Genomic DNA, 23,776 nt, shown 5'->3' with positions numbered 1-23,776 from the left:
TAAAAATGGAAATGATTGGAAATTGTGTATTGCAGCTTACAATTGATTGATTGTACTGAGTGTGTGTATCACACATCAAGTTTTTTTTTTTTAATATTCTTTATTTAAATTAAATGGTGGCATCCTCTTCCCATTTCAAGTTTCCATCTGTGATTCCTTCCCATTTTTTTTTGTCAGCCTTTGCCTTCAGTCAACCATAATGTGTAGCCACTTATAGTTTGAGGCTTTGGACTGAAGTTTTAATATTTTGGTTTTGCTGTGATGCCCTCTTTGGAACTATCTGGTTGGATATATATGTCCAGGCCATAATATGATGGACATGTCAACTTCATTATATAAACTGTAACCCTTATGTTCAAAGATTAAAAAAATGATCCCAATGCTTTACTATAGATGTGATGGACCTTCACAACAGGTGTGATAAACTTTCACCACAGGTGTGATGGACCTTCACTACAGGTGTGATAGACCTTCATTTCAAGTGTGATGGACCTTCACCACAGCCTTTCTTTTGTGGTGGGGCACCTTGTATTGTACGTTTTCCAAGAGATCAATTCAACTTATTGTTCAGTCTGGAAAGTGTTTATTTCTGGCTTCTCATTGCTAATCTTCTCAAGTCATAACCCTAAAATCTTTTTTTTTAATTCCATTTGTGGTATCACCATGGTGGTATGCAAACCTTGTGAAGTTTCACAGATCCATACACTTTTGCTCATGCTATAATTAGAATACCAGAAAATTGCATAGTTTTTAGTCCTTCTCAGCCCCTAATTTATAACAGTTCAGATCATAACCCGCAAATCAAGCCCAGTATGATTTTTGTGGTATACAAAACTGTGGAACAAGAACATAAAGATTAGTACACTCACTTAAACTTGAAAGAGTAATCAAGAGAACCAGGAATCTAGCGGAAATCAAAGGAATGTAATCCAGGGACAAAGACCTGATGTGGAAAACAGACATACACAACGAAGAACATAAAATAACCAAAATGTTACATACAAAGTAACAAAAGTAAATGAGCAACTCGTACCTCACTAAAAACCGGAAGCATGGACCAGGTGCACCGGTAGGGTAAGTGTCCTCTGCTTTTCTAGATATACCTGCCCAGTTGCTCATAAAAGGTCAAGTCCAGGTCGACATAAGAGGAAAGGAAAACCATGGCATGTTGAACAAATCAGTTCTCAAGGCACAGATGCATACACCGTACCGATCCACAAGTTCATGATGACAACCATAAAACTTCTGTAGTACTGACTTCAACATACGTTTAAATTTTATGAAATGTTAGTATTTGGCCTCTGATTCCTAAATGGTTGGAGCCATAATTCCAATACAAAAATTTGCAGTTGTATGAAAAAGTGGACAAAATAAGCTTTTTCAGACTACTTCTTGGGGATAAAAAACATGTAAGATGATATGTCAAAAAAAGTTTAATAAAAAGAACATTTTAAAGCATGTATCACATGATTTCTTACTACTGTTACACATGCCGTGTATAAATAGTTACAGACATTATCAAACAGAGATATCAACTGATGATAGATACCATGACAGGTCAAAAGTATACTGTAAGTCAAATTTTCACAGATTTCTTCAAATGATTTTTTATGAGTTAAAAAGCTAAATAGCATTTCGTTGTGAAAAATATAAATCTTGAGGGTAAAGTTTTTCAGACTAAAGGTATTTGACCATCATGAAAATCAAGAAAATAACTACATTTTTATACGACACGAAATCAATACATTTACAGTGATAGCAATATCAGATGTAACCATGATAGAACAAAATATAAATAACACACCCTTGCATCAACAAAACCAGAAATTAATTCAGAAACACTTAGAAATTATTGTCACCATATCATAATTTCCAACCAAATGCAATTTTGAAATTTTATGATATAGGGGGATATTCCTGCTTAGCAAATTTAATATAAAATCAATTCAAGTTATAACCATTGTAATTACAAAGCAATCAAATTTTCCTCATGATAAAGATACTGCCTAGTAAAATAAAGTAAACAAGGTATTTTCACTTGAATGTTTCACTTCCCTCTAAACTATCCCAATATTTAACATTTGTAAAACCAAAAAGAATATGAACATTTTCACAAACACAAAAAAAAAATTAAGAATATCCAAAAACTACATGAAGACATAATAACTGTTAAAATCAAGCACTTTGATTAAACCTGGAGTTGTCATTTCTATTCAGTAATGCCTGCATCATACATAATAAACATCTTCTAGCACTTTAACACAATCTCACCAGAAATAGATAATACAATGTAGATAAACAATGGACGAGTCAGATTTCACCTAAGGACACCTACATGTATATATAACTATTGTAACACACTGGACACATACTGTACAATTGCTGTGTTAGTGATAGCAATACACTACATGCAATTGTGATGTGGTTAATGATATTCTAGTGAAACCTTATCAATTTACACAGATCATTGACCACAAAAAATAGTCATAATATTCCTTTAACATTGTGAACACCACCTATAACCTACTGTAAATCATAACACATTTTAGGCATCTTTAGGTGAATTCTGAATGCCACCTTAAGCAGATATCTGTGATAACTACAATATGGGTGCATTAGTGTTAAACTGATTGGTAACAATGACTTTTGGACAGGTCCATAGAGAGCAAAGGCTTGCTACAAGGAATCAGTTCTATGTCATTGCTCCTCACAATCCAGTTTAATCTATTAACATGCCATGGTAGTAAAAAGTTACCTCCTTGGATCATTTGATAATGAAATGTTCCTGAATTCAGGTGTAGAATTTAAGTAAATCAAGTCATATACAAAAACTGTGATTCAATCTCAGAAGATGTCTGCACCAAATCTTTCCATTAAATAATGTTACTAAATGAATGTCATTTAGAAGTACTACATAATCTGTGTATTATAACTTTGTAAAATACCTAGCCTAATACACCAGGTAACTTCACCTGCTTTTATCCAATAGAAGCTTAAGTTGAACTCATTTCCTAGCCTTTCAATTATTCTAAAATAAATGATAGTAATACTCAAAGCCCAAAATGAAGAAAAACTATACTGATAACATAGTATTGTCAATAAATATTTAAGATGGTTTTGATTTTTATATGAGTGCATATATTTAGTGTAGATATTTTCATTCTCAACTACTATTCAATATTCTACCAGTTCCATTCAATACATACACCATACAGTGAAATAATCATTAATTTATGAAAGAAGAGAATTAAGAAAATAATACTCACTGGAGCTATAATTTGTCTCAAGTTCTAAAATTAGAACTCTTTGCAGAGGGAAAAATACATTCTGACCAAATTACATAAATGCCAAAATTCTTAATGCTTGGAAAAGTTGTATTTTAAACAGACAAAAAAGAAAGCCTTAAAATAAATATAAATATTAGGATTAGTACGATAAAATTCTTTGAGCCATTTCAATCAGTGACCCATTATCAGCACTTTTTAATTAAAGCCCTCTTAAAACTTGAAGGACTCTGAGCACAACTGTATCACATGTTTATCACATGGTTGGATCAATTACATCACATGACTAGGTCAAAAATCATGAGAGGAATACATGACCTCCACATGAATGGGTCAGATGACCGTGTCACATGATTACACTGCCTTTGTCACATGATCATGCTACATAACTGTATTCATCTGTAGAAGTTTTAGTTCTTTCTAGATATTGTTTGTCTATGAGAGCTTCTATACACTTCTTTATCATTGGGATGTTTGGAGAAAATCTTGCTCTTGCTTGACTAATGACCTGGAAAAAATCATGGAAATGATTATTATATAAAGAGCAGTTATTTACCGATTGTTCTCAGTGTAATTTTTTTCGATAATTCACACTGAAATAAATTCGGTAATTTAACTCTCGCACTTTCTCCCACCAAAATGTCACAACACAAATATCAATCCGCTGTTCACAAAATTTTAAATTCATGTTGAAAATATCAATGAATAATGGAGGAAATCAATTTAATAAATAGGATAATCAATTGGTTATCGTGATTAACCAAAATATGGAAAAGTTGTTCACAGGATGGTAAAACAACTTTTGTTGAACCTCCATGACCGCAGTCTGACCTTCTTTAAGGTAATTCAGAAATGCCTTATATACATCAAACAGAATGTGATTCATGTATGACCCACCAAATTCATTTTATTTCTTATTCAGAAACAGTTACAGACCACAAACAAGTGTACTAGTAAACAGCCTGTGTCATTGGGTGGTTTCATTTTTGACATAAAAAATATATATAGATTGTAGAAGACATTGGTACTTTTTAAGAGCTATTGTTCATGGCTTGGCTGATTCAAGTGGGTGCTGAACATATGCTTTATTCCAACATATAATGATCTGTATGCAGAAAAGAGTATATTATATATTAAAAATATTGTGCATGTAGAAAAAGCATTATTTGTTCAGTGGGTTTCTCATAGGTGGTGTCTGAATTTTACATGGATTAGAACTTAAGGAGGTAGACTACTGATTTACAGAGTTATTTCCTTTATCCTAGTTCTACATCCTTAATTTCATTTGAGAAAAATACTGTAATCTGACTGGTTAAAATAATTTTGTTATATCTCAATGGATAAAAAAATATTGACTCACCCCTATTCAGTTAAATTAAGAGCTACTTTTTCATGTATAAAGATAAAAATATGTTTTAAAATTAATTTATAAGAATTGGCTATGATAAAAATTTTGTCTATTGAAAAATAACATAAATTTTCCATGTGCATATTTTGTTTATTGCACTTCGCGCTATAAATAATATGCAAATGGAAAATTTATGTTATTTTTCAATAGACAAAATTTTTATCATAGCCAATTCTTATAAATTAATTTTAATTAATTTATTTATATATAAAATAATAAATTGATGCTCAATGTTTAATACTAGACTAGTTTATTTTTTATTGAAGTGTCAGTCTTTGTAAGAATCAGGAAGTGGGTGAAACATGGTATGAAAAATTCCACCTGAAAGTTGAAATTGACTATTTGCATCATTGGAATCAAGGGGAAAAACAGGATTTTCCATATCACTTTGGAAATTGCATTATAATTTCATTGAATTGCATTGAATATTTCAAGGGCAAATAAATCTGTCACAAACCTCAGTTTTCTAACATTCTACTGAAAATTTTCTGAGTAAATCCAGTGATGCAGAAATTAAATAGTGGTCTTTTCAAATCAAGTGTGTTCTTGAGTGAAGTTATATTGTCAGATTGGTGGGTCTTTGACATGCATGTTTCTGATTTTACCCATATTGCCTGATTCTTATAAAAACTGAAAATTAATCCGTGAAAGAGTTATGAAAACAATATCTTTAATTGTAGCTTAGTTTATATCTACCTCTTGTATCAGCATAGTGTGTTTTAAGATTTTCCGTGCTTTCATGATTCTAACAATGGCAGCCTGTAAATACATCTTCCGATCTTCATCTACTGCATTATGGGTCTGTTCTATTTCCTGTGGTGTATCTTTCTGTGATGATGAGGTAATCTTGAACTTTGTCCTTTTATTGGCATAATTCATATTAAGTTTTACAACTGCCTCTAATGATGAACCTCCCTGGAAATTCCAATAGAAAATATGAGTTCAGTAAAGGAGAGGTACATTGTACATAGTCTGGCTTTGTATTTTACTGGAAATTGATATATTGAAAGGAAAGAAAAATTGAACAAGCATTCTGACAGTATTGCTGATGCAATACAGTGTCCCCTTCCGGCCTTTGAACTCATTGTCTTTATGAGATTTTTTTGATATATGTGAGCTAACAATGGATGGTGTTATTTTTTAACAATCAAGAGAAAATAACTCTTGAACAGGAAAAGCAAATTCCATCAAAATCAAACCTGAGCTTCATTTTACAGTAGATAATAACATTTTTGCATTACAGAAAGCTGCATAAAGACATTCTCTTTCTATTACCTGACAAGTTGAAAAAAAAACTTCGTTATTATGAATTAAAGGGCAAATAACTCTAGAATGACAGCAGCAATTTCCATCAAAATGATGAAACATAAAAATTTATGTAATTTTCTATGTCAAAGGGCCATAAGTTCCATATAAACCATTTTGCCGCAATAATATTTAAATTTAATTTGTAACTTGTCATGATAAGACTAGCTAACAAATATGAAATCAATTGGATGAGGCATTACAAAAAAAAGTCTGGAAAACAAAATTTTATGAAATTTTTTATGTCAAAGGGACACAACTTCTGTAAAAATCATTCAACCGTAACATCATTCAAACTTAACTTGTAACTTGTCACGATAAGACTATGTACCAAATATGAAATCAATTGGATGAGGCATTACAAAAAAATGTCCAGAAAACCAAGTGTGACTGACGGACTGACGGACTGACAGACACACGGAGTGCAAACCTAAGTCCCCTTCGGCATTTGCCGAAAAGGGACAAAAAAGTGAAAATGATTGTCACTTCATTTTTTGTTATAAATTACAGAAAAAAGTCACTTTTATTGGAGGATACATATATGTTTTAACATTGTAAAATCTTTTAAGATCAATATAAGAAAAAACAGATAGGTCAGTGTGTTCATTTTTGAGATATATGTTTTTTTGAAATTTTGACTGTAAAAGGATTTCTTTATAGATTTTCTATAGGTTTTGTCTTAGTAAGTTTTTTTTGAAGAAATAAATGGATTTCATTTAAAAAAATTCAATATTAAATAAAAATGATTGAACATGACCAGCGAACATCCTTAAGGACAGACTAATTGTATTATTTTTTTTGTTTTAGGACTATCAACCTTTCAGCTACATATATCAGTAACTTCTATCTAGGTTTTTTGGTTTTTTTCCCGAAGCCCTGTTAAATATATTTGTTCAGTATGTCAGGCATTATTAGTTAACTATGCCATATGGTTAAACACTCCTAAATTTCTTGATAAAATATCATAGCATATCCATATGGTTTGGTTTGGTACATTTCTTATAAAAATTCACCATTTGTCAAAATGTTTGTAAGAGAAATAACAAAAATCAATTTCAAGTTAAAAGTGTTTCATTATAAACTAAATCACTTTTACTGGTCAAATTGTACATACATAAATGTGATTTCAGGAACTAACTCTACATTGTATATTTTGTAGTATGTGATGATCACTTATCCATGTAGATGGTCTTCTGAATTTACATTCTGTCTTTAAGTATTATCCTCACCCTTATTAAAGGGAACACACATTGACTTAATTTCATCTTTGAAAGTAAAGATGGAAGACCCTACCTCTACAACTGCTATTTTGGTTTCTGTGAGTGTTTGAATTTGTTTCCTCAGCTCTGCCTCAGCTAATTTTGTATGTTCCATTATGTCACTCATTTTTAATGAGTCCGATGAATTAAATAATAACAATATAGCCATGTGAAATGTTCCCATTGACACAAAATATGGTCTTTTTAAATGGTTGAACTTCAATTCACCTGTAATAAAAACATAATAAATGATTGACAATCAATTTTCTATTATGACAAATTTCTTCATTTTTTTTGCAGATCAGATATCATTGTGATAAATTGTAGGAAAAATGTAAGATGTTTTTCTGATTCAATTATTGTTTATCATTTCTTTACTATGTGACAGTGATGAGGTCAATGATTTAGATTATTTTCATCATTATATTCTAATACTAAAATCATATAAAGATTGACTTTGATATTTTCTTGGCAATTCCAATAACCTTACTGCATGAGGTTCACACTAGAAAATATCCCTTATTTGATATTTTATAAGTATAAAGCACAAAATGAAGCACACATTCTTCATAGATCAAGCAAATACAATGGTCACCCCATATTATCACTTACAATAATGATAAATGTAGTCATAGAGTTATACAAATAGTGTTCACATTAGGGAGGTAGACCTAGAGTAAGGGACATAACTCTTAAAATCAGTATCATATTAAATTTCACCAAAACCTATGAAGCTTTAATTTGAAACAGAATGAAATAAGTCCACGTTGTCTTGATGTTTACATGAGACTGATGTAAAATACTGAATACAAACATTCCAATGACTTGTAAGAGTTATATCCCTTACCCTAGGTCTACCTCCTTAAGTCAATTGTAAAATATGCTATAAAATAAGGTTACATCCTGGATCTTGTGTAAGAATTATTTTTAAAAGTACATACTCTTAATTTAGCTTATATTGTCCTATTGCCTAGATCATTATTTTGTGGACAATTTTTCAGTTTAAATGAGTGCTCAGAATTCTACATAACCAATATGCTTATTCTGATAAATGTTTATTATCTAATTGTTCTGGCTATTATTCATGGCCATTTTTCAAATATTTTTAAAATCAAATTCAATAGACATTGTCCACATTATTTAATCCAATGTTTTATGGCAAATAATTATTATTTCTTTCAAATTAATTACTCATCCTACATACCATTACAGAAGCTATGTAACCATGTTAATTTTCTGCCACTAAATTTTCCACTGTAAAATTTCTCAAACTAAAAGATAAAACAAAAATGTAAAAAAGAAATATATAGAAATCTATTTGAATTACATATCACAACAATAAAACACCTTAAAATTTCAGACATTTATAATTGCCATGTCTAGAGTTTCATAAATGTGTGATTCTTGCTCATTAAAGAAGGCTGCTTTGTTGAAAGTCCTGTTCCCATGAATTTATGCCTAAATTTCAATAGTTGACTAACAGATACTATAAATAGAAAGGGAAAATCTGAATGCCTACAACCTGAACAAATCAAGTCACAATTAAATGACACTCCTGATTCATGTAACATATTTTTAGTAAAGTTCAGCATTCAATTTTACAAAAAGTTGTATTAAGTGTAAAACATGATGTCATAATGTCATTTATTCTTGCGACATCATTGTATTCATGATCAAATTTTCACTTACAATTTTTTTGTGACACTTGGTTCCTATGAATTTTAGTAAGCATTACTTTCAGTTTGTGTTGATTTTGTTTATGGTATCCTTTGATTGTTGAACCACAGACACCTTGATTTCTCTGCTTATTACATCAATAACAAACCTTATTTAAAATCACTTATCAATACAATTTTACTGAAGAATAATTAGCCAATAACTCAAATAGATTTGAAGAATTGGAGGCATCAATAATCAATTTGACAGTGTCAAACTGAGTTTACAGCACAATGGGGCAAGTAACTGAAGCCAAAAAGCAGGTAATTTCCGGTGTTGAATCAGATTGATGATGACAATTTTTCAAATACAATTACATCAGTCAAATTCATCTGTGAAACTAACACTTAATCCCATAAAATTCTTTAAAATATCCCCTCGAGTGTGTAATAAGTAAGTCTTTAAAATATCCCCCCTCCCCCCCCCCCCCCGAGTGTGTAATAAGTAATTCTTTAAAATATCACCCCCAGTGTGTAATAAGTAAGTCTTTAAAATATCCTCCTCCCCCTGAGTGTGTAATAAGTAATTCTTTAAAATATCCCCCAAGTAAGTAATAAGTATGTCTTTAAAATATCCCCAGCGTGTGTAATAAGCAATTCTTTAAACTAACCCCCAAGTGTGTAATAAGTAATTCTTTAAACTAACCCCCGAGTGTGTAATAAGTAATTCTTTAAACTATCCCCCAAGCGTGTAATAAGTAAGTGGAATAGATACCCTTAAATTTAGGATGTAATTAAATGAAATTCCATGTTATAAGGAATGTTGGGTTGAATGATAAGTTGCCTGTATTTAAAGTTTTACCATTCTGACACTTTTCTCCAGTTCCTGAGGTATTGCAAATGAGGGGAGATTACTCTGTCCTATAGGCCATGCTCCTGCCTAGTAATATGAATAAACAGTGAATCAAATTACAATGAAACAGTAAGTTACACCCTTAACATTGATATTTCTTTTGCAATTAAGCATAAAATATGTCTATTTTTTAAAGTAAATATTCAATGCTTCTAAAAGGAAACAATTCAAACACTTTACTTAAATACTGTGCTTATATTCGTCGGTATCAATTTTCCTGGTTTTCGGGGAAAAGCACAAGTTTGTGGATTCTTGAATTTGTGGTTTTGATGATACTGTCAAAACAATTTAAAGTACATAATTTTTTTCATGGGGAATCAAATTTCGTGGTTTACTCTAACCATGAAATACATGAAAAATTGTACTTTCACAGTAGTGTAGTTTATAAATTAAAAAAAAACAATTTTTTTTATAAAAATGCTCTTGCTAATTCTTTTTAATCTTCATTATTAACAGCAGACATATTGAGAACATTCACCTGTAGAACTGATATAGAGAAGTTAACACCGAGATCAGAGGAATTCTCATGTTTGAGGAATTCACCGAAGTCATTATTTAATCCTGTGCTGATTGTCATATCCGTAAACATACGATGAAGCTTGTTTGTAAACTCATACCCACAGGCTTGCTGGAAATAGAAACAAAAACAATACAATGAATCGCCAATAGAAAATATAATCATAGTGGATAATGTTTGGTATAAAGGGAAAGTTAATAGTATACAACAATTAATAATCTGTATATTTTTAAATATTTAAAAATATACTAGGTTTAACATGTGCTTAATTTATATTTTGTAGCCAAAACTCACCAAAATTTGATGTTTACCTTCCTGATATAAAAAGTTTTGTTTTTAGGTTAAAAAAAAAGATGCTAGGTTTTTAGGGATGCGGCGGTGCCTAAGAACCTAGCATATTTTTTTTAGGTTCTCAGGCACTGCCGCATTCCTAAAAACCCTCCCACATCTGCGATTTTTATTACAGTAAAGTCTGGAAATTTTATATCTGTTCCGGAAATTTCCATATCCAATCCCTAATCAACTTTTAATTAGTTAGAGAATCATCTGCGTGCTTGACAGAATTGTAAATAGTACAATGTGAATGAGGCTGTTATTTAACATTGATCATTAAAAAGGAAAGTGTCTCGTGGCAGAAAGATGGCTCTTATTTCTTGCCACATCTCATATAAAATGACACAAATTAGGTACCTAAATAGAACTTTGTTCAACATATGATAAATTTCACATTTTTAGAAGAAAAGAAAAAATAGAGTAAACTTGCTAAATACTCTAATTATACCATCCATTCACCATGCAAGACCTGAAAGGGGAGTCATGGATGTTATCCCCCTCCTCAGTCAGTTATAGTACCAGATTACTGTCCATGGTAACCCCCTCCTCGGTCAGTAATAGTACAAGATAACTGTCCATGGTAACCCCCTCCTCGGTCAGTAATAGTACCAGATAACTGTCCATGTAAACTCCCTCCTCTGTCAGTTATAGTACCAGATAACTGTCCATGTTAACCCCCTCCTCAGTCAGCTATAGTACCAGATAACTGTCCATGTTAACTCCCTCCTCAGTCAGTTATAGTACCAGATAACTGTCCATGTTAACTCCCTCCTCAGTCAGTTATAGTACCAGATAACTGTCCATGTTAACCCCCTCCTCAGTCAGTTATAGTACCAGATAACTGTCCATGTTAACCCCCTCCTCAGTAATAATAGTAGTAGATAACTGTCCATGGAAATAAAAATTGAACAGAATATGAGTAAAGAGTTTGAATTAATACACACATACCTTCAATTTATTGATCATAGCCTCTTCTGCATCCATTGATGAGGATTGGGTGTAAATTAATCTTTTTGCTAACATCTTAGAGTAAAACTGGAAAAGAAGAATCATTGATATATTTAGCAAAGCTATTATCAGAATACAAAAAGCAAATTTCAGGCTAGAATTACTGTAAATAGCAGCCACAAGGGCTCGACTTCCTTGGTTCATGTTTGTACAATTACTGTAAATAGCAGACACAAGGGCTCGACTTCCTTGGTTCATGTTTGTACACATTCACTTTCAACTACTTCCATTTAATCATCAATTCTTTGCATAAAACCAAATCTTATTCAAATCAGTAGATTAAACATGATTTTTCATGCTATGTCGAGCTAAGAATGCCCCCACTCAACAATTTCTATCAGATTAAGTTGTATGGTATTAAGAAAGTAGATAAACGAGGAACCAGGAAACATCAAACATATTAAACTGAATTTCTCAGCAATAGAAGCTTAGAAATCAGAAAAATGGAACAAATGGACCGAGGGACAGACAAGGTAATTGCAATATAGTCCCTACTTTAATGGGTAGGGTATAATATAAGATGCAAAACTTATTTTTTAGATATAGGCTCGTTTTTGGACTGTAAACAGAACCTTTGTATGCATTTCAAGCAAGGAGCACATATCTGATTTAAAATAATAACTTTAATTTTTGTTAATAAAATATATATTAAATAAAAAAAATATTGCAAAACTTACCCTTTGAAACACATCTTTATCATCAAGATATTTAAACACCGTAATACAGTTAGCTAATCTATCATCTAGTTCATTCTCAGAAATCCCTTTAGAACTTTTCTTCAGTAAGTTATCACAGTATCTGGAAAGCTAGAACATAAAAAAGCATCAATTAACAAAAACAATTGTAGACAGAATTAGAACTTGTATCTATAAATATATCAGTCAATGAGAACAGATCTCTAATGAAGTTAGCTGTCAACTTCATTTATGTGATTTTTTTCTCTCTAATATTTCAGTTTCTACACCTTTATTTTAATATTCTGGCATTTAATTTTCACCTTAAAAAGCTTCTTTTGATATTTGTAAAACTGTGTGTGCTGCTTTTATGACATTTGTAAGTGCTCAAGAGACCATGCCTTTAAAAAAACCTAACAGTGACCTCTGACATCAAAACCAGCTAAGTAACTACATCGTGATTATAGTTTTCATTTGCTCACGTTTAGTTGAGCCCTTGAAAATTACCGGGAAAGTACTTTAATTTGTGGATACCAATTGTTGTGGATTAGGGAGGATATACATTTTGTGGATTCTGGTATTCATGGTTTCGAGGTTATTAGTATACACATCAATAACAATCTCCTTTTCGTTGGGAACCAAATTTGGTTCACCCACAAAAACCATGAAAATTGGTACCCCACGAACAATAGGACTTTCACAGTAACTGTTTCTGTTTATGACTGAAAGGATGGATGAATTTTTTATTGAACAAGTTTTGTAACCCTACTCCTATAGTCCAACTATTGTTGAAGTAGTAATAAGTATGTGAAATGCTAAAGCTAGTTCATCTTGAACGTACCATTTCAGGAGATTTACAGCTATGTTTAGGATTAGATCTGTAGTTAATAGCTGCAGCACAAGCCTGTAAATATATAAACAATGTTTTGACAGTTTCTAGAAGGTGGGGCTTCACTTTTTAATAATAATAATAATAGACTTTATTTTGAGAGGGTAACACAGTTTACACGAACTAATCTTACCTGAGGCTCTCATGCAACACAAATGGCGTCTCAAATTATATACACATAAGTCTGTATACAAACATGACAAAATAGTACGAGAAAAAAAAACAAACAAACAAAAAATACATAGACACAGCTCTATTGGTTAATACACAAATCAAATGTTTAATGCAATTGGTCTTTGAAATATTACATAATGTACTGGGTAATTCATTCCATAAAATTGAACCAGAATATTCAAAAGATTTTCTGTAAAGTTCAATTTTGGGTTATGGGACTACAAACATTTTGTTTTTTTTTTACTTCTCATTAAGTAAGTGTGATTTGTACAAACATAGTTGAACTTATCTATAAGATATTTTGGAGCTTGACATTTAACTATTTTATGCATAAGCAAATATTTATGATATTTAATCCTATGGTCAACATTCATAATACCAAGTTGTCTGAATAATGGGACAGAGGGTGACATATGGTCAGCATCTAGTATCAATCTAGCTGCTCTCTTCTGTGGTTTCAATATTCTATACAAATTCACCCCATACAGTACAACAGTAATCTATCAGAGGTAGTATATAAATATTATAGAAAGTTGTCCTCACTTTCTATACCAAGAAAGTACTTAATTTTTGATAGTAAATAAATTCTAGAAGACAACTGTTTACAAATTGTGTCTATTTGTTCTCTCCATGTCAGAAAATTATCAATTTTTACACCAAATAGTGTTTCCCATGATCACTCTTTTATAATTTCTGATAGAATTTTCAGTTCTGGTTGACAAGTTTGTGATAACAATCTTTGTCTTGTCCCATTTAACATAAGTTTAATTTCATTTGTATTAATGTAAATGTTATTATTCTTATACCACTTTTCTATATTAAATAACTCATTTTGAATTTCTCTAAGCAAGTCATTGATATTTTTGCTGTCTATCTTTTTAGCTTATAATTTTTTTTATGGCACACTAAAGATCTGTTGATATTAATGATGTCCAATCACCTAATTAGGTCATACAAAATCATCAATCTTGCAAGAATTGACAAACTATTTGAAATACTCCAGTGTGTTTCAACTCAAACTGCTTTATTGTATCAAACTTGAATACTGTGAAAGTACTTTCATTCATGGGTACCAATTTTCCTGGTTTTGGGAAAAAGGATCAGATCATAAATGTTTGAATTCATGGATTCGACAACTTTACCATACAAATGAAAGGGAAATTTGCTTTTCATTGGGAACCAAATTTTGTGATTTACTCATCCCACAACACCCATGAAAATTGGTACCCCAAGAACAATGCTTTCACAGTAAAAGAATTTATTTATGTACATATTTAACCATGGAAGTTTGATTTATACTGTATTAATTGTCCAAAAAATTGTCACATAATATCAATATAAACTAAAAATAAACAAACCTTATCAAGAGCACCAACAAACTGTTGATCAGAATTAAAGACATTTTTTATGAGTTCAGTATATTTACAATGCACTTCTAATATGGATTCTACAAATTGTCCAGGTATCTGAAAAATAAGTTTAAATTAAAATTTAGATTATAGCAAGAAAAAAAGACATTCCCAATAATAAAAATCAATTTTAGACTTGTCTCTCTGTATTGAAATTTGTTACTAATTAAAACTACAAATCATTTTTATTAGATTCCCATAATATTTTATTTTGCATCAAAACATCATACAGGGAAATATTAAGTTTTATTGACTGCAAACAGATAAAATGTAGACTTCATGAGAATCATAACAGATTTCCTGGATTTTTCACTGACATTGGTCAGCTTTCATTTTACTTTATATGAAGCAAAGTTAACAACATAAACTCCTCAATAAATTTACATTTTCTCAATCATTAACTTACATTTTCTATATCATTAACTTACATTTTCTCAATCATTAACTAACATTTTCTCAATCATTAATTTACATTTTCTCAATCATTAACTTACATTTTCTCAATCATTAACTTACATTTTCCCCTCTATTAACTTTAATATTCCCCCTCCATAAACTTAATTTTCTCCTCCTTTAACTCACACTTTCTCCTCCACTAACTTACACTTCCTCCTCCATAAACTTACACTTCCTCCTCCAATGACTTACATTTTCTCCTTTCAGATTTTTAACAGCCTCTAACCCCGAGTTCTTTATGTGCGTTTCTACCTCCTGTATCAGAACACCTAACCCTCCGTGTATAGGCTTTAGTAACTGGTACATATTGGATAGGTCTAAAATGTTACACACTTTTATAATAATTTAGGATACCCATAAATGGAAATCATTTCATAGAAAACTTTGAACTAATTTATGGTATGAAACAATCTACTGTAAACCAACAGAAATTTGGGAGATATTCATTTTCACTCACTGGGAGAAAGGAGAAAAAAGTGAAAATAAATTGCTACAAATAAGTCCCTTTATTAAGGGCTAGATTATACATGTCATAGGGAGTGTTAGTCCCAAAAACAGGTGTTAATGAAAATGAAATGATATCCTGGAATGTGAAAATAAGTATTCTCAAAACTAAGTTGGTTTACATTTATTCAAAATTAAGTTTATTTTAAACCAATGATGATGTCGCACACTATGCGACACATTACCCATAATCCTCTGGATAACAAATTTGATACAGTAGAGTGGGCATCTTATAACAAGCCAGAAACACCCATATTACCTTGAGATTTTGACTGAGGGTTTACATGTGTCAAGGTTATATGATGTGATATGCAAAAACCCATAATACAGTATTTTGGTGTGTAATATGCATATATTTTTACATAGAAATGTTTTCCAGATCATGAGGGTGCATATCTTGCATCAATATATCAGAATTGGCAACAAAATAATAGGTTCTTGTACAAGAAAAGACATTGCATAAGGCAAACACACAAACTGGAAGTGAAATGTTACTGAAAGAAAGTTTATCTAAATATCAAATCCGTCTTTAAGTATTGAATTTTTAATCACATTTTCTTCAAATCATGCTTAAATGTCATTATAACATATTTCAGACAAATGTTGTACAATGAAACAACTAAAAACCAAAAAGTAACAAATTCCTTTTTTTTGTCAAACCCTCCTTAAAATGCTTTTGCAGCTGAAAATAATAATTTTGAAACCTATTCTGATTGTTTCTTACAATTTCCTTCCTTAAAGTATGTTTTAAAATGAAAAATCGCAAAATTTGAGTTACAACCTAAACCAGAAATGTCCAATTTTCCCATCTTTTAATTTTGTTTTGTAAGTCATTTCCTATATCCTGTATCTATTTTATCATGCTATGGTCTCACTAACCACTTCTAACGTTTCCATTACTTTACATGTTTAAAAAGTAATTTTCAAAGTCTCACTGTGAATTCCCAGGACAAATGACATCTTACAGTTGCATACCGTTGCGAAGCTTGGAAAATAAGGCTTCCAAAATCATTATGCTAATGGTACAATGATAGTAGAAATTCTTCACAAAATTTACTTGAATAAATAATACTGAAAATCCACATTTTTATCTGTTCTGCTAACTGACAGCATGGAGGCAAATTACTCACACATGTAAACAATATTCATACAATTTTGTAGTTAATTACATATATGATTTTAAAGTACACATTCTCAGCTTCATTTTGACTACTTTTAATCATAATACACACAAATAATGCACTTAAAATGCATATGTCTGGGTTCAGTGTGTTTTTGGTACTACATAGGGGGGTGGCCATTTGACCCGGAAGTGGTTAGTGAGACCTTAGAAACTAAAATTTCCTACTTATGTAGCTACTGATCTTAGGATGAAGTTTTAGAGTGAATTTAAGTTTCTTGCAGGAAATATCCCATCAAGGTAAATAAATTGACTGATCAAATGCAAACATCAATCTTTTGTCCAACAAAATTCTACTGTAATCTACGTCTTAAAAAACTTTTTTTCACACGTTCTGACCTCAAAATTGCACTGAGTCATATGGCCATTTATGTTCCATCATTTTACCCAAAGCAATTTATTTCAATTCTAAAAGGACTAGATTCTTCATATTGTCCAAAACACACATCCTATGTGTTGCAAGAAATGGTGACCATTATGCAGTAAAATGCTGTGGCAATGTCTGTAAAATTGAATAAACCTTATCTATGATATCAGAAATAAGATGTCATATGTCTATGACGTTGGTCATATGTTTATCAAAGGTTAACCATGGTTGTGGTAGCCAAGCCTTTTAAGGATGTCTTATTAAAATTTTGGCTAAACTTATAATAAATACCCTTAAAGCTAATCGATCATTAGTATAACAGTGTATTATCTGCATCTGTTGTACCTTTCTTTTTTTCCATCTTGACCATGTCTCTACATTCACCGTGAAGGAACTGTAAATGATCAGCTACCATTCTCTGTTGGCACTCATGGGTTACCTTACTGTATGAACTAGGATGAAGAAACTTCCTACTGCGGAAATCCTCATTGTCTAGTTTTATAATCACCTGTAAAATAAAATTATAAACATTCATTCAAAACAAAACAATGTAACTTATTAAGTAGCTGTCTTTGTAAGAATCATGTAAATAATGAAAAATGTGATACACTCCAAAAAAGGCAACATATTTTTATTTTTTGTAATTAAGTTGTTTTATGGGTCTATATTGTGAAATGTGTAATTATTCATTCATATCTGCCTGCTCTTAGGAGATAATCAACATTGAAAATCCGATAGATTCTGTTGTATTTGAGTGTCATTCACAGAGTTTTCTCCCTTAATTTTGAAATCTACAGTGCATTCTATATAATTTTTATCTCCTAAGAACATGAGTTATATGAAAAACTGAATGTTAGTTTCTGCATATTATGGCAATTCAAACAAAATATCAAAAATAAAAATATGTAGGATTTTTACCCAAGAATCACATTTTGCATGATTCTTAGCTAGAGTGCTACTTAATACTAGAAATAGAGTTGTTTGTTTTTAATGTTATTGTGGTTAAATGGGCATCTGACCCTGTCAATAAAGTACTCCTGGTTCTCTCCTGATGATTCTAGCATATCTAAATACTTATTCCTATCAATAAATTCAATACATGGATTTTCAAGTCAGTTATTTATACATTATCAATATACCCAAATATTATATCAAACGGTATTTGTATGTGATTTTATGCTTTGACTATTCGCTCTACATTTTAATATTAATATGTGATTTTATCTTTTGACTCTAATAGCTCTACCTTTTCCATAAACTCAGAGCAATTACATTCATCTTTAAGCTTAGCAGCTTCCACCCTGTAAAATTCTCCAGTCTCCTGTTTAAATGGTGCCTCAAACACATCCTCATATAGCTGTAGAGGATGCTTCTTCTTATACTCTTCCACGTTGACAAAGGAGTTAACAACACCATGAAGGACGGTCTGATGCACAGTTCCTCCCATACGATCATTCTTTATCTCACAAAGTAGGAGTTTCACTATTGAGTCTTTCAGTTGATCTATCATATACCTCTTCCAAGTATCTAAAGCCAACTGAAAATTATAAAATATCTTTTCTTCTGGAATGATGAAAAATTGGACAAAGAGTTGACAAAGCTTTAATTTCATAAAATGATTACTGGTCTGATTTTGGTTTTGTATAATTAATTTTCCCTATAGACTGTTTTGGATGGGTGTAACAGCCAAGGTCCTTTTGATGGATTTTTATGAACACCCTGTCTATTTCTGTCAATTTTCCATCTTGCATGATGTGCCTTCTAAATTGCCATTAATTTACTGCAGGGACCACTAATAATACATTAATCTATATACAAACCTCTCCTATTTCTAGTTTCTGATCAGCTGACTCAACTGAGAATCCTCCATAACTCAGATCAGCCTCACTGTACTTCTGTTTCTTTATAAATGTTGTGTTTAAATACCTATAGACAGAGAAAAACAACTCTATACTGCAACCATTCTAATTCAGCAGTAAAATCCATTGACCATGTAAAAATATAACAAGAGGCTCCCAGAAGCCTGAATCACTCATCTGGTTGAGTTTTGCCTTTAAAAGGCAATAAATTTAACAAGAAGTTATCCAACAATTTTGACTCAGGAAGACTTTGGTAGGACTTATCATAAGGATCATTTCAGCAAATGAAAGTTTCTTTCAATCTATTGGCTAAACCTAATGGTTTTGGAGATATATTTGAAAAAGTACTGTCTGACCCCATGTTCTATTTTTAGTAACAGCAGCCATGGTTTTCAAAGTATCAAAAATCCTCACATCAGTTCTATGCAGGATACCCCAAGGAACATTCATTTCAAGTTTAGTTCCAATTGGTCAAATAGTGTCAGAAAAGAAGATTTTTGAAAAATTTTTAACAACAACAGACAAAATTCACAACGGACATCAAGTGATGACAATAGCTCACATGACCTTCAGGCATGTGACCCGAAAATCCATTATATTGATTGAATTAAATGAAACCCATATATACAATCATAAAATGTTTTCACAAACCCATATAACAGATTGAGGAAACTGGATCCTTGACTATACTCATCCCAAAACTTATGGTACTGTGTGAGGTAATTCTCTTCACCATGGTCAACAACAGTCTAAAAATAGACAAAAAATTCCATAACATATGCGTAATCCTAAAAACAGAAACAGGCATTCAATTAATATGTGCTTTCCTGTTTACCCATTAAGATTTTATTTTTTTACTTTTCAGATAATTGTACATAAAAAATGTCTGAATAAATGAATAAGAAATGCACAAATAAATATTGTCTTAATTAAAGGTCATATATAAAAATAGTGTTTTGTAGACATCATTTAATCCTGATTTTTTTGCCCACATCTCAAATATTCTGTAGTTTTGACCATAATGTATACTATCTGCCCACAATAATCTTGAACTTTATCTTCTCAATATTTCACAAATGAAGCTTTCAATCTACATAATACTGTAAAAATCAATACAAATAACAGAAAATCTGTAAAAAGTAAACACCTCTGGTAATCAAGGTATGTAGATACCCTACCTTATTGCAGCTTTGTAGTTCATCAATTTTTCAGTCAGATGACCAGAAACTTACTTAGTAAAAATCTTGGCATAGCACGTTATGATTTAGTGTTAGGGTGTTTTTTCCCCAATACTTTGCTAATATACAATATTGTTCAACATACTACATAATTTTTGTAGGTGCTAAGTTTGAGATTTTTTGGGTCAAAATTAAAATTCATCAAGTGTTTGTGAGGATTGAAATTTGAGATTTTGAGGTACTTAAGCCAAAATTTGCAAGCTTTTACTGTCCCATCTTCTTGGAATGGACTTAATAAGAAAATCAGAAAGTCACAACACTTCCAGCTATAGAATGTATTAAATATACCTTATGTAATGCCTGTACATGATTTTCTAGGAACTGTTTCGTCTCTATATACAACCTGTCACTCAGAGGCTCTGGGCAGGCAACACACAGGGCATATACATCAGTAGGAAGTGGTTAAAGAAACAAGTACATACTATATTCATTGAATATTTCCCCAGAACAATACTGGAACTATATTGGATAAGAACAGATTAATGTAAGAATAAGGCGCAAACAATAGTAGGTAAAAAATTTGCTGTAGGTGAAATAATTTAATACACCCTAGAAACAATTCCATGCTCAAAAAGAATAACTACAATGTAGGATTTTACTCTGGTTTCAATTTATTAATGTCTTTTGTTACTAGTTATTTATGGTGATATAAATAACATGAATGTTCAACTAGATATAAGGAATCATACTGTTCATTGTTAAATTCATCACGTCAATTCTTACTTTGAACATTTTGATAAATTTGAAATAAGGATATGAGAATCTGTCATTCCATGTTGTTCTGTTGACTTTAGCACATGTGATAACACTTCTCACTGTCTCTAACAACACACTCCATGTCTCATCAAAGTTAACCTTTCGTGGTTTTAAAGACATTAGTCACCTTGAAAAATAAAATATGTTAATTGGAAATCATTATTAGTTAAACATCTACAAAAGTAAAAAACAAATACAGTTTTTGTATGTACTAATTGAAACAGTGTATTACAAATGATGTACCAGAAATAGAATTGGAAAAAAAACTAAATCTTCAATAATTTTGCTTTGTATTTTTATATAGTTATCTTAGACTTCGATACTTGGAATCTTACAGCCTTGTTACATGCAAGTCAGTAACTTATTTTGCTGCCTCTCTGGTCATTTTTAAAACACTACTTTACTGGGTATGCTGTTTGAATTTGAAATTTGTATTAAATGGAAGATGGGGTAAATTTGGTTAGGTTCCAAAATTGTCTTTATGGAAGCTAGATTTAAAACAGTTGATGGAATCTGCTGAGATTCTGACAACTTGTTCCAATGTGAACAATTCTCATGGAAGAGTAATCAAGGGAACCAAGGTTATAGCGGTAATAAAAAGCATGTAATCCAGGGACAAAGACCATGGTACAAATTGATACACCATAACGATCAACGAGTTCATGATGACGACCATAAAACTTCTGTTGTGATTACTTCAATCTTGTAGCAACATAACCCCATTCCAGAAGCCTATTTGTTAGAGTTCTAGCATGATACAAAAAGTCTGCATAGTTTTGGCAAGCTCTGGCTTAATGTATGAGTTGCGATATGAAATCCATACACAGGTGCTGAAGGGATGTTGCCACAGATGAAAGGAAAGTTGACAATTCTGAATGAAAAGTCGTCAGGTTTGTCGTGAAGTTTGGTCAATAATTTTCCAAGAAAATGATAACTAATTCTATGGTTACAGAGAGAAATAAATAGTAGCTAAACTGACATATCTCAAGTCTTTTTATGTAACAAAACAAATATATTTCTACATACAAGCGTACATATCTATATCTACGTAATGTACTTCTTTGTTTATTTTTTGTAAACACAGCATGCTTAACTGATTAATATATAAACCTTCCTTTTTATCTTAGACCTTTATAAAGAGATTAGCAAGACATCAAAATGTTGCATATTCATACAGTTCAAGTCAGATTTTTCACTATTGAGATTTATAATATGAAATAATTACTTTCAACTGAGACTTTTTTAAATATACACCGCCTGCATTAAGGACAACTGATGACATTGATATCAAATATTAAACTTAATTTCCCATTTCCGAACTTCAAACATAAATTATGGAAGTGTCTATTATACTTGACAAAGTTTTAATGTACAGTATTTCATGACATGGTGATAAGTAGCCAATTGTAAAAATGACATGTTTCTTCGACCACCTGTGACAAACATTTGATGAAATGTAGACGTCCAACCCTTTATTTCCTATTTTCAAGCAACATTTTAAAACATTTGTATGAATGTTTCCTTTAATTGATTTAAAGTTTTATGACAGAAAAACTAATAAATACAAACATGTAGACACCTCTCCAATTACCATTAAAGGAAATGAACATTTTCTCTTTTTAAATTTTCAATACATTGCAATAAACTAGAATGTAAGTACATTATTTATCTTTATCTAAAACTTAAATTTGCTCACAATTCATACATAAATTGAAAGTTCCAATGAATATTGTTTATTATTATGCTACTACTAATGGTTTTTTTTTAACTTCCTTGACAACCCTGTCAGGTCTTGCACTAATGGTATCAGTATGCAGCTCAACTTGCCATTATATACAATACTAGTATTGCATAATTTGGGTACTTCATTATTCAAGAACAACATGGAAGATTTTACAATCAATTGGTAGGTTAAACCAACAGTTGCGCAACACTTTAATTATAAGTCTATGTTAATGGCAATTATTCAAATTCATCCACAAAGTTTAGTTCAGTAAAGTGACAGCTTACATACATTGACCATTGTTTTATATCATAACAAATCAAGCCCAAAATGATATTTTGACGACATGTATGCTTACATGCTGGCAGTGACACAATTTATCACTGCACTATATGTGACATTACAAAAAAATCTTTCCAGCTAAACATAAACGCATGTACAATTATCAACACTGTCAGAATTGGCCACAAAATGGCAAAAATTATGTAGCCCTTGCTGATATGACGAACATTGAAAAAAACAAAGTTGTACCTATTAGAAGATGATCACAACCAAGCAATTTTTAAATGTAATGGAGAACTTGGGTAAATAGCTATATTCAGGGGCAGGTTTAACTACTCTAAATGGTAGTTTTCACAACTTTTCTACGGTTTTAAGATCCCGAAGTTTTCAACAGGAGATCGCCATCTTCGTCATTTAACAAGATTACATACTTAATGTTACGAAACGAACCAAAAATGAACCGATAGTTTAATAAAATAATAATTATTTTATAATTTATCCACAGTAATGTAAGAATAAAGTAAATCTGAAGAAAATAAATGTACATTTTCATTGAAGAAAGTAAAACAATCAATTTTCGTCT

The 23,776-nt window shown here is 31.2% G+C and overlaps 1 protein-coding gene across 1 annotated transcript; it reads right to left on the bottom strand.

The window, feature by feature from the left end:
* Positions 1-1,420: 1,420 nt before the first annotated feature.
* On the bottom strand, positions 1,421-23,618 carry LOC148603726 (cullin-2-like). The gene is made up of 18 exons (XM_088553622.1): positions 23,443-23,618; positions 21,191-21,315; positions 20,721-20,824; positions 19,846-19,943; positions 19,156-19,261; positions 18,582-18,872; positions 17,681-17,843; positions 15,477-15,601; positions 14,778-14,885; positions 13,198-13,260; positions 12,360-12,488; positions 11,623-11,709; positions 10,303-10,452; positions 9,774-9,851; positions 8,461-8,527; positions 7,291-7,484; positions 5,389-5,607; positions 1,421-3,792 (listed from the first exon to the last, which is right to left on the bottom strand). The coding sequence occupies exons 2-18, from the start codon at positions 21,306-21,308 to the stop codon at positions 3,661-3,663; spliced, it is 2,232 nt and encodes a 743-aa protein (XP_088409748.1). The 5' UTR covers positions 21,309-21,315; positions 23,443-23,618; the 3' UTR covers positions 1,421-3,660.
* Between the last annotated feature and the right edge of the window lie 158 nt (positions 23,619-23,776).

Source organism: Perna viridis, chromosome 11, assembly GCF_037379345.1.
Source record: "Perna viridis isolate PV_CMFRI_1.1 ecotype Kerala chromosome 11, ASM3737934v1, whole genome shotgun sequence".
NCBI classification, from domain to species: Eukaryota; Metazoa; Mollusca; class Bivalvia; order Mytilida; family Mytilidae; genus Perna; species Perna viridis.
This window is presented reverse-complemented; position numbering and strand designations above follow the sequence as displayed.